The sequence below is a fragment of the Protobothrops mucrosquamatus genome, unplaced genomic scaffold (genome assembly GCF_001527695.2).
Source record: "Protobothrops mucrosquamatus isolate PMUCROS unplaced genomic scaffold, P.Mucros_1.0 scaffold1493, whole genome shotgun sequence".
NCBI lineage: Eukaryota > Metazoa > Chordata > Lepidosauria > Squamata > Viperidae > Protobothrops > Protobothrops mucrosquamatus.
Genome location: NW_015387668.1, coordinates 63619 through 76726, shown reverse-complemented (window position 1 = coordinate 76726; position 13108 = coordinate 63619). Strand labels below are relative to the sequence as shown.

At 36.7% G+C, this 13108-nt stretch overlaps 1 protein-coding gene across 1 annotated transcript in view; it reads right to left on the bottom strand.

Moving 5' to 3' along the window:
- The window catches only part of LOC114922984 (ENTH domain-containing protein 1-like), a 48248-nt gene that overhangs the window by 33566 nt on the left and 1574 nt on the right, over positions 1-13108 (bottom strand). Inside the window, exons 2-3 of the mRNA XM_029285309.1 lie at positions 9642-9851; positions 6871-6980 (exon numbers count right to left, since the gene is read on the bottom strand). Of these exons, the coding sequence (XP_029141142.1) occupies positions 6871-6980; positions 9642-9851 (320 nt within the window). The remainder of the gene's footprint in view (positions 1-6870; positions 6981-9641; positions 9852-13108) is intronic.

Genomic DNA, 13108 nt, shown 5'->3' with positions numbered 1-13108 from the left:
ATTATTATTATTATTATTATTATTATTATTATTATTATTATTATTATTATTATTATTATTATTATTATTATTATTGAAGGGGAACTCATCAAATTTGCAGATGGCACCAAACTGGCAGGAGTAGCCAACATCCCAGAAGACAAACTCAGGATCCAAAAAGATCTTGACAAACTTGAACAATGGGCCCTATCCAACAAAATGAGTTTCAATGTGGAAAAAAGCAAAGTTTTACATTTAGGCAGGAAAAATCAAAGGTATAAGTACAGACTGGGTGAGACCTGGCTTAAAAACAGTAACTTTGAGAGGGACCTTGGAGTTCTAGTGGACGATCACTTGACTATGAGCCAGCAGTGTGCAGCAGCATCCAAAAAAAGCTAATACAGTCCTGGGTTGTATAAACAGAGGCATACAATCAAGATCACGCGAAGTATTAGTACCACTTTATAAAACCCTAGTAAGACCATACCTGGAATACCAATAGCCAATTTTGGTCACCATATCATAAAAAAGATGTTGAGACTTTGAAAAAAATTCAGAGAAGATCAATTAGGATGATTAAAGGCCTGGAGACTAAAACATACGAAGAATGGTTGCAGGATTTGGGTTTGGCTAGTCTAAAGAAAAGAAGAAACGGGTGACATGATAGCAGTATTCCAGTATTTGAGAGGCTGCCACCAAGAAGAGTAGGTCACATTATTCACCAAAACACCAGAGGGCAGGACAAGAAACAATGGTTGGAAACTGATCAAAGAGAGAAACAACCTGGAATTAAGGAGAAACTTCCTGCCTATGAGGACAATTAACCAGTGGAACACCTTGCCTCCAGAAATCATGGGCGCTCCATCACTGGACATTTTTAAGAAGAGGATAGATGGTCACTTGTCTGAGATGGTATTGGTTCTCCTGCTTGAGCAGGGGGCTGGAGTAGAAGACCTCCAAGGTCCCTTCCAGCTCTATTTTATTCTATCAAGCCAGCATCTTCTTTGCTTGTCTCTTGTCCATGAACCATTCCTAACATCATTTCCTTCTCCAATGAATTTGTACGCATAACATGGCCAAAGTAAATCAGACATAGTCTTATGATTTTAGCTTCCAGTGATGTGTCTGGTTTTATACAATTTTACACCCCTCTGTTAGTTATTCTGGCTGTCCATGGCATAAGCAGTAATTTATGCCAGCAACACAGTTCAAAGGCATCAATCCATGGCAATACCAGGGATTAACCTTGGGAGAAAAAAATGGTTTACAGAAAGGTATGAAGATTAAGGATAAGACTTGGCCACTGAAAATATGCAAGGGCCTGACTCCATTGGAAGCCCTAGAGATTGCTAAAGAACTGGCTACCAGGCTAAGGACAAAAGTGGAGCAGTGCTGGGAAACATATGGAAGAAAGAGAAGACATAACACCAGTGCAAAGTGGCTACAGGACCTGAGAGCAGAACACAGCAATCTCCCAGAATAGGAACCAGCCACAATCACAGTAGCAGATATCCAACAGAGGGTCAAAAACATGAAGAGCTGGACAGCACCTAGCCCAGACATGATCCACACCTATTGGAAGCCACCACTGTGAAGAAGCAGAAACTCCTCATAATGCATGGAGATTACCATCCCAGGTCCAACACACAGAAACTATACACCAGCTGGAAAGAGGATGGATGGGATCAGATGAGTGTCCTGGACATAACCCAGAGCATTCAAGAATATATCAGTAATATGGCACCCAAAGATGAACTGCTGAAAGAATATCTGAGGCAGTAGTAGACATGGGAGAAAGATTAAACAGGGAAAGTGCCATTGCAAGATAAAACCTTCCATGGTATATAACAGGCATGTCAAACTGCCGGCCCACGGGCCAAATGTGTCATGCCAAAACCGCGCCCACCCCATTGCCGGCAATGAGGAAAAAGTCCCGATATGTTGCACGAGATCACGTGACGTCGCGAGTTTGACATGCCTGTTATATAACATTGACAGATAGCTGAGGTAGCAGATATTGGCAAATTCTACTATTGGGTGGAAAGGAATGGACTAAAAGAGAACTCATCAAATTTGCAGATGACACTAAACTGGCAGGAATAGCCAACACTCCAGAAGACAAGTTCTGGATCCAAAAAGTTCTTGAACAACGGGCCCTATCCAACAAAATGAATTTTAATGTGGGAAAAAGCAAAGTTTTACATTTAGGCAGGAAAAATCAAAGGTATAAGTACAGATTGGGCGAGACCTGGCTCAAAAACAGTAACTGTGAGCAGGATCTTGGAGTCCTAGTGGACGATCACTTGACTATGAGCCAGCACTGTGCAGCAGCAGCCAAAAAACTAATACAATCCTGGGTTGTATAAACAGAGGCATAGAATCAAGATCATATAAAATATTAGTACTGCTTTATAAAACCCTTGTAAGACCACACCTGGAAATACTGCAACCAATTTTGGTCACCATACTACAAAAAAGATGTTGAGACTTTGGAAAAAAATTCAGAGAAGAGCAAATAAAATGATCAAAGGCCTGTAGACTTAAGCATATGAAGGGCAGCCGCAGGAGTTAGGTTTGGCTAATCTAAGGAAAAGAAGAAACAGGGAGGCCTTTGAACTATGGTGCTGGAGAAGACTCCTGCAAGTCCCTTGGACTGCAAGGCGTTCAAACCACAGTCCTAGAAGAGATCAACCCCGACTGCTCTTTAGAAGGCCAGATCCTGAAGTTGAAACTCAAATACTTTGGCCACCTAATGAGAAGGAAGGACTCACTGGGAAAGAGCCTAATGCTGGGAAAGATTGAGGGCAATAGAAGAAGGGGACAACAGAGAATGAGGTGGCTGGATGGAGTCACTGAAGCACTAGGCGTGAGCTTAAATGGACTCCAGAAGATGGTAGAGGACATGAAGACCTGGAGGAATGTTGTCCATGGGGTCGCAATGGGTCGGACACGACTTCGCAACTAACAACAACAACAAAAAGGCAATATGAATATATATAAAACCTCTTTCTTTTTATTTATGTACAGAAAACCTCTTTCTTCTGCTATTAAAAATGTGGTATGCACTAAACAGATCATAATAGACACATGATATAAATTTCCACTATGTGCAGATGATCCATTCCATTTAATAAATCAGCCAGAAAATTGCACTTCTTATTTCATTTCACTAATTCATAGGCTTAGTGCCCCATCTGATTACTCTATAAATTGGAGCAAATCCACTGGGTCTGAAGTAGGAATTTTTATATGTACAGTGGGTTGGATTCAGGCAATATTCTGATTCTTTTGTTTAATTCAATCTAAGAACTCCTAGGAAGCTGCTCAAAGGATAAATCTCAATATTTTTACACAAATGAATGTTGACAGATGCTCCAGCATTTCTTTGAGCATTTAATGATGAAAATGAATTTAACTCAGAAGATGAATTGTATTTTTTTACCTTTTTATTTGTAGGATATTAAACATTTTTTTTTCTAATAGAGGTATCCCTCAAGATTTTCACTGTAAACTACAGCTAGCTGTTTGGAAAAGTTAAGATTATGCCACACTTTCAGTTTTATCACTGGACTCTTCATGCCAGAAAAGCCATTTAGAAATTGGAATGTTAATTCATATTGTCTGGACTTGTCCTACAAGTACCACAGTAAATACATAGTATATAAATACTATGGTAATGAAATCCATAGGATAGTTATTATGGCTTTAATTGAACATTGTTAATTGAAGATTTATAAATTATCCTTAGCTATATCCCCAACATTTGGAGTCTATTAAGATATCAGGAACTGAGGATTTTCCATTCATTGGGGATGACCAAAATAATTATTATACAACACAGGAAGAACTTATTAGCACTTGAATAGCTGAAGAATAGAACAAAATAGAATAGAAACTTTATTGATTTAATCATCTGACCATATCAAAAATATAAAACTGATACAAGAATTCAAGTAAATATAAACAAAACAGTATATAATTATACGTTGTCACTCCTATAGTTAACCTCAATTTGATCTATATAGTCTGCCTTCTTCAAAATAGCCTTTGATATAAAGAGTGCAGTCTTACTAGCGATATGCAGGTTCATTTCCTGCAAAAAGTGTGACAATTTCTCCTGGGTGCCCCATTTTTTTTTAGGTTTTAAATAAGAATCTAGGTCAGGCATGTCAAACTCGCGACGTCACATGACATCGCGCGACGTATCGGAGCTTTTTTGCCATTGCTGGCAATGGGGTGGGCGTGGCTCCGATATGATGAAACCGGCCCGCGGGCCGGCAGTTTCACACCCCTGATCTAGGTAAACAGATCTTTTTGCAAAATACAATCTGCAATCAAGGAGGCTATGTGCAATGTGTTCAACAGCTAGTGTACTAAAATTATGCAATCTTTCTTCGAATGGAACTCCACGAAAGCTCCTATATCTCACCATAGAATCTAGCTATCAATCAATCAGAATAAAGCTGGAAAGAACCTTCGAGGTCTTCTAGTCTAACCCCCTGCTCAAGCCGGAGACCCTATACCATTTTGGACAAGTGACTCTCCAGTCTCTTCTTAAAAACCTCCAGTGATGAAGCACCCATAATTTCTGAGAGCAGCTGTTCCGCTAGTTAATTGTTCTCACTGTTAGGAAGTTTCTCCTTAATTCCAGGTTGCTTCTCTCCTTGATTAGTTTCCATCCATTGTTTCTTGTCTTGCCTTCTGATGCTTTGGAAAATAAGTTGACCCTCCTCTTTGTGGCAACCTCTCAAATACTGGAATACTATCATGTTCCCCCTAGTTCTTCTTTTCTCTAGAGTAGCCAAACCCAAATCCTGCAACCATTCTTCATATGTTTTTGTCTCTAGGCCTTTAAGCATAAGCTTTTCAAAACAAGCTGTTAATCATAAGCTGTTTAATCATAAGCTGTTCAAAATAAGCTATTCAAAACAAGCTCTAGAAAAAGCTCTTCTAAAGAATTGAGGCATGTAAGTTATTAAATACTTTTTTTAACTAGGAAGCCTATTTGTGTTGAGCCAGCCATTTCCTCTTAAGCAGCCACATTAATGATTTGTTGTTTAAAACATATGTTGGCCTTCAGATCTGACTGAATTGGATTGCAAATCCATATTGTGAGATGACATTTGAAAGTTGGGCAGCCGAAGCATGAGGAGCATGTTATGCAAGAGCTCTGCAGAACAAAGCCTGGGTAATCTATCTAGGTCCATAAATAAGATCTTCGGCCAATAATTAACTTCTTTAATAACTAGATGGCTTGGTATAGGGAATATACTCAACTTTTCCCTTACTGCTGGAGTTGGTATACACTTATTCACACACACACACCAGGATGTGTTTCAACAAAGTGGACTGTATCTGTTCCAATAAAGAGGCATTTCTATATCCTCATGATTCTACATCATACATAATCACTATTTTGTTATATACCCTTATGATTGGAATTAGAGAACCTGGGTAGCTACGGTTGGTCAGTTGTCTTGTGATGTTGGCATAGCTGGTAGCCCTTTAAAAATTTCTCTTAAAATGTGGGAGCTAGGAATCTCCTTCTGCATGAACAATTCCTAAGTATAGATAGATCTTAACATGATCAATATGTACAGGCTCCAGTTATACCTAGTCCACCTCTTCCCAAAACAACTACCTTGGCCTTGACATTATTGATGTTCAGGTAGTTGAGTGCACAGTATGAACCAAATCTGCACAGCAATATTTCATTCCCACCTGGCATTAATTCTGTAGAATTGCATCATTCTGCAGAAAGCAGAATGTTTACATATTTATTTTTATATCATCTATCTATCTATCTATCTATCTATCTATCTATCTATCTATCTATCTATCTATCTGTCTGTCTGTCTGTCTGTCTGTCTGTCTGTCTGTCTGTCTGTCTGTCTGTCTGTCTGTCTATCTATCTATCTATCTATCTATCTATCTTGAAAGGACTTTTGGATATCATTAATTAAACAAAATAGGAGCTAATATACATCCTTGTCTGACTCCCATTTGCTGCCATGGATTTCTGATATAAATTGATATCTCAATAGGGGACTTTTTTCAACAAAAGGCCAAATTACAGTTAAGCAATTTGGTCAATTTGTTTGGATTGCTCAGCCTCTTTGTTTTTTGTTTGTTTTGGGTTTTTTGATAAATTCTGTGCCATATTATTTTGTTAACCCTATTTATGTAGGCAATATTTGTTCTTTATTCTAATTAGTCTGAGATAATACAAACTTTTTTAAAAAAATATGATTTAATCTGGGATGCATGCACTGTACATAACCTATTATTGAACAATACAGAAGATAGTAAGTTATTATTGGATTACTTGTTCAGAATAATTGTTTAAGCAATTACAGAAAGGTCCAACATTTGATTTTGAACAATGACTACTAGATATCTCTAAACAGCTATTAACAGGGCAAAAAAGTAATCACAATTTTTATTTCTAGGATCCACTACTTGAAGACTGAGAGACCATCTACTGCTCATTTAACTGCTGCTAGTGAATTTAGTTTTCATGAAATTTTATTCACTTATTCTTGAGTTGGCAGAACATTGTCTTGGCATGAAATCTGCTGCTTCCATTGCTGGTCCTTTCTCCACTTCCCAGCCATTGTCTGCCCTTGGATGTTATCAGAATAAAGAGGAAAATACTATTTTAATACTAATAGACGTAAGGACAACTTCAGTCTGTCTTCTTCATGGGCGAGGGAAAAGATGAAAATAAGAAACATGTTGCCAGAATGTCTACAGTTACCAATTAATTTTGAGATATCTGGTTTAAAGAGTAGTTACTTCAAGCAGATAATCATACAAATTCTTGGGGACAAGAATTACTAAAATTGCAAGGATTATTTATCATATTGAAGAATCCCATTATACTATTGTTACCTCTGATGATTTCTTTGCAATGATATTCAGTGCTGTTGCTTCTTGGGCTATTTCTGCTTTGCCTGTCTGCTGGTTTTGCTCTGCTGCAGGTAATGCTCTAGGCAGCAAATCTGCCAAAGAAATAAATATATTGTAAGTGTGAGAAAGAGAGAGTAAAAAGGAAAAAGTCTCCAAAATTAACTAGACCAAAAAAAAAAAAGGTTGCTGCTCCAATGGTGGCTAGGCTAATTCATATGCCGAGACAGAATGGAAATCGCCATAGAATTCTGCGGAACTTTACTATTAACTCTGCTTACGATCTCTTTTTTTTCCAAAATAGAAGAAATTAACATAAAGAACAAACACTTGTACTTTTTAGTGTGAAAAATATATGGAAAGAATCAGAAAATTAGGCCCAGTATCATCCCTGTCACTAAATTTCCCTTTTTTATAATTTTTATTGAATGTTTTGACGACAATAATAATAACTAATACAAACTAAAATAGAACAAAAGGGAGAATGAAAAGGGGAGGAAAGAAAAAGCTAAAATGCAGAAAGAAAAAGTAGAAAAAAAGAGAAAGAAGAAGAAAAGATATAAAGAAATATATAAAGATGTGACTTCCAATCTTAACAACAGTTATAAATACAATTACATTTTAACCTCTCTCTCTCATTACACCACAGCTCTCTTCTTTCTATATTATATCCTGTCAAATCTTTGGAACCATAAATCATAAGTTTTTTTTCTTATACAAAAAGTACATGAGGAGTTTTCAGTCACCAATAATATAAATGTTGTCTTTTCTCTAATCAAACAAGTCAATTTAGCCATTTCAGCAAATTCTATCTTTACCAACCATTCCTCCATTATGGGTATTATCAAATATGTCCATCTTTGTGCATACAAATAATCTAAGGCATTCAGAGAAGGTCAGACCTAGCATTCTTGTGTTTATGTAGACAGTCTAGGCTAATTCCATACTTGAGCCCCCCTCCCACTTCACAAATCAGGATGGTTGCTTTCTAACCCAATCAATGGAAAAATTTCCTCAGATTTGCTCAGCAAATCTAGAGTAAAGCAGTTTTCGTCAGTGTGTTTGGTGAGCCAGCTTAATATATATATTCATTAATGACAAATTGCAGACAGCACTGACCTGCAGAAAAGTGATATAAACTATTTTTTCTTTCATAAATAAAATAAAGTTCTTCCTATCCTTTTGATGTACAACAAAAAGAAGTGCATATAGGACTTGTTTTACAATTTTGCTTTATGCTTGTGTTCACTTTCTGTAAATAATTTGATTCCCTACATTGCACAATAACTAAACTGGCTAGGTTTTTACGACACTCTAAGGCACAAAAAATCCTAGCCAAGATTAAAAATAACTGACCTGATTCCCTGATTTTTAACTGACCTGGTGCATTGTGTTTTGCAACCCAATCCAAAGATAAGCAACTCACTAGACTAGAGGTTTTGAACTTCAGTTCATATCAGTCCCAATTCACATGACCAAGAAAACATTGTGGGGAATTGTAATTCAAAATGCATGGAGGATACCTATCCTGGTCTAGCTAATTATGTAGTTTTTATTCTGTATCATGGAAACCAATAATTAGAATGAGCATACACTTAAACACATATTTGTGTTCTAGTATTTCTTAATTAAATAGTTTGTGACAAATGAAGGCAAATATACGTGGCCCAGGATAATGTTGCAGGATCCAATCTGGATCAGTCACCAGGACCAGAGATTTAGCCTTCCGAGCTTTCGGACTTGTGTTGGAGCCCATCCTCAGGGAACTTGTCTCTCAATAGAATGTGTGCTTTTGGCTATTCTACACGTAGTATTTAGGTGGTGCTTGGTGGTGTGTGGCTTTTTTGGTACTTAGGACAGGTACTTTAGGAGCCTAAGACTTCGCAGCACAAGGGAACAATAGCCAACAACTTAATAATTGGCTATCAACCACCCAATCAACAACTAAAAAGCCACACATAACCAGACATTACATAACTACTATGCATAGAATAGCCCAAAGCACACACTCTGTTGAGAGAGGATGAGTTCCCTGAGGATGGGGGCTCCAGCACAAATCCGAAAGCTCGGAAGGCTAAACCTCTGGTCCCAGTGACTGACCAAGATTGGATCCTAAATGGTTTGTTTGTATTTTCTTTTTTCATGACTAATCCATTTCCTAAATTACCAGCAATTTATGCAAACCTATATACAGTATTTCTGATTAGAAGAATCAATATCTTATATACTCATGGCAATTGATAAAAAAAAATTCTATAATTCAGATTTAAGTGTTCCTCTCCTACACTTGGCCAGCTCCTTCATTTGTTCAGGTTTCATTCACCTCAGTGATTTTCCAGACTACGTTGGTTATAATTTCTCTGAAGTCTTACCCATTTTACACAAGATCAATATAAGGGAAAACATTGAAAAGATAGATGCCAAAGCTTTATTATTGCTCTAAGGAAGAGCAGATACACTTGAAAATGTTTTTCCATTAGATACCAACTATTAAATCATTTTTACCATTTTGTTCATCACAAAAGAGAATTCAAATGTAAGGAATGTTTCTGAATGAGACCAAAGGTCCATCTTAACATCCTGCTTTCTAAGCCAAATAGATGACTTTTCATTTAATGTGAAAACTTTTATATAGAATACTTTTATATAGTTGTTTAGATGACTTAGCTAAGAGACACCAGATTATGATGAAACTGAAGTTGCTGAAACTTTTAAATGCAAAAACATGGATAGCAATGTAAACATTTATTGCTTACGTTGGACATTTTCTGATGGAGGGAGTTCTGAAATGGGATCTGAGCCAAGGGTAGCTGGTACATAAGCTTTGTTAGAAGGCTTCTGGGAGAAAAGCATTGCATGTGAAATGCGCCGTCTAGTCCGGCGTGCAATTTCACGTTCATTATGCATCAGTTGTTCATCTTTTAAAATAGCAAGAACTTGCTTAGCCTTCTCCCTCACATGGAAACCTGTTGAAAAAGAAATATTGATAAATGTGTAACGCTTACTAATGCTTTCTGTAGTTACTATATTCGATACAGGACTTTATGGATTTGGAAAATGCTAAGTGCCAGTAATGTAAAGATACCTAGTACAATACCTAGTACAATTCTCTTGGTTTTCAAATCATAATCACATTTTATACCTGTCTCTAATAAAAATTGTTTTTTTCCTAACAAGAATTTGTTAAAATAGCCCAAGCATTATATGCTCCTTTAGCTAAAGTAGTGTTATGAAAAACTGCCATTTTCAGAAATAGGGGATGTCATGCAAATAGAGCCTGAAATGTTATTTCTGATATTGTAACAAATATGCTTGTGTCTCAAGGGTGCTTTTTCAAAAGGCAACTGGACTTTCTTAGGGTTTTTTTTTCCCTTCAAGATGTTTTGCTTATCATCCAAGAAGCTTCATCGGTTCTGGCAGGATGATTGTGGGGAGGGAAATAGAAGGATTCATTCTGACAGGATTGGGGCGGTGGAAAGAATATATTTCTTTGCAGTCGTTAGCACTCTCTCTGAGAGCCATTGAGGCCACTTGGAGGTTTATTTGTGCCCTCAGGGTCACCTGAATAAGACTGCAAATGGGGGTGGAATCTTCTTGGAACTGCCAAAAGGACTGTTTTGTAGACAGGAGATAGGTGATGACTTATCCCTCTTATCTATTACTTGGTATCCTAAACTTTGTAAATTGCACATGCATCAATTAGTGGATATTTTTCTACTATAGTTTGTAATCCAACTTAAAGCAGAATATAATAGACTTAATTAAAATTAAAATTTGGTGATAAGAAAGGAAGCTTTTTATTGAAATAATTATTAAGTATCTTAACATTATTTATATATCAGTTCTAACCAGTGCTTTTTTTGTAAAAAAAAAAAAAAAAAAAAAAGGCGCCAGAGCTCACACATGTCATACAACCCACCTTGCCTACCCTACTCCGTTCTGGGCGTTCTATGACAAAAAAAAGCCCTGGTTCTAACAATCAGAAACTAAAGACTCACTGCATCTTGCAAGATGATGCAATAATTTATTTAAAAGGCGCTCTATCATTTATGTCAATAGGAAATAAAACAATAATACAGTGCATGGCTTTAGTGTTGTAAATGAACAAAGAAGTTGCTATTCTTTTGTTTTATAATATGCATTTTTTTTCTCTTGTAAACCACATAAATAAAAATAACTGACATAACTAAATCATTAAAGTTAAATGACTAAAAACTAAAATTAAGAATGTCATGTTTACTATAGGATACAGAGATCTGACTGATTATGCTGTTAATTAAGAAATAATAAATTATTATATGACTTGATGTAACTTTCTTTTAATTTTACATGCTGCCTAATTAGTCCATATGGTTTGTTGCCTGCCAAAAACAACCTTATAAATCCAATCAATACCATGTATGCAGTTTGTAAAGTGATGATGATACGAGCAAAAAACTAAACTAGTCTTTACTATCTATAATCTCTTGAATGATGTATGAGATTCTGGGATGCCAATAATCTCATAGATCAAGATGATAGTGAAGGAGAAAGATATGCTATTGCACACAAAGACATCAGTGGGAAGGAAAAAGGGAAGGATCATAGCAGGACAGTTGTACTTTTGCACAAATTTGAAAAGCCTAGTCATGATTGCTTTTACTCTATTATTGACTTTTTCCATGGATTAAACAACCCCTTAAGGGGAAAAATGCGATCTTATCTGGAAATGCTGAGGAGTGAATCTGTCTTTTTCAATATCCAAAGTATATGCAGTACTACTGAACTATGGCCTCCCTTCATATCTAATTATGCGTTTGCTTCAGAATCCATGAGGAAATAGATGATTAACCCCATCCCTACAATTACTCCAATATTAAGGCTACTAAATCTAGGATACAAAAATGTGATAACCACTTTGTTGTTGTTATTATTCAGAGGTTCAGTTATTTTCAACTCTACATGACCTGATAGATAACAATTGACCAGGACTGTCTGTGAATCATTCCTTTTTTAAAAAAAATATTGTAAACTCGTGCTTGTGCCATCAGTGATAACATCTAGTCATCATGTCTTCTGCAGGCTCCTTTTATTTTCTATCCAGTTTTTCAAGCATCAAGCACTTCTCTAGAGAACATTTGCTTTTGCATCCAAAATATTTTAGCTTTAACTTCATTATTAATGCTTTCAGTGAATTGTCTTGTCTTACTAGTACCAAATGATTTGATCTTCCTGCTATCCTGCTGTATATTCTCAACCATTTTTCCCAGCACTATAATTCAAAGAGATCAATTTTTCCTCATTTAACCTTTCTGTAATAATAATAATAATAATAATAATAATAATAATAATAATAATAATAATAATAATAATAATAATAATAATAATAATAATAATAATAATAATAATAATAATAAAGTTTGAAGGGACCTTGGAGGTCATCTAGTCCAACCCCCTGCTCAGGCAGGAAACCCTATACCATTTCGGACAAATGGCTGTCCAGTCTCTTCTTAAAAACCTCCAGTGTTGGAGCATTCACCGCTTCTGGAGGCAGGTTATTCCACTGGTTAATTGTTCTAACTGTCAGGAAGTTTCTCCTTAGTTCTAGGTTGCTTCTCTCCTTGCTTAGTTTCCACCCATTGCTTCTTGTCCTGCCTTCAGGCGCTTTGGAAAATAGCTTGACTCCCTCTTCTTTGTGGCAGCCCCTGAGATATTGGAACACTGCTATCATGTCCCCCCTCGTCCATCTCTTCATTAAACTAGACATACCCAATTCCAGCAACCGTTCCTTATATGCTTTAGCCTCCAGTCCCCTAATCATCTTTGTTGCTCTTCTCTGTAGTCTTTCTAGAGTCTCAACATCTTTTTTACATCGCGGTGACCAAAACTGGATGCAGTATTCCAAGTGTGGCCTTACCAAGGCATTGTAAAGTGGTATTAACACTTCACGTGATCTTGATTCTATCCCTCTGTTAATGCAGCCTAGCACTGTGTTGGCCTTTTTGGCAGCTGCAGCACACTGATGGCTCATATTTAGGTGATTGCCCACTAGGACTCCGAGGTCCTTCTCACAGTTACTACTATTGAGCAAGGTACCCCCTATACTATACCTGTGCATTTGTTTTTTCTTGCCTAAATGTAGAACCTTGCTTTTTTCACCATTGAATTTCATTTTGTTAGATAGCGCCCAGTGTTCAAGTCTGTCCAGATCCTTCTGTATCTTAAGCCTGTCTTCTGGAGTGTT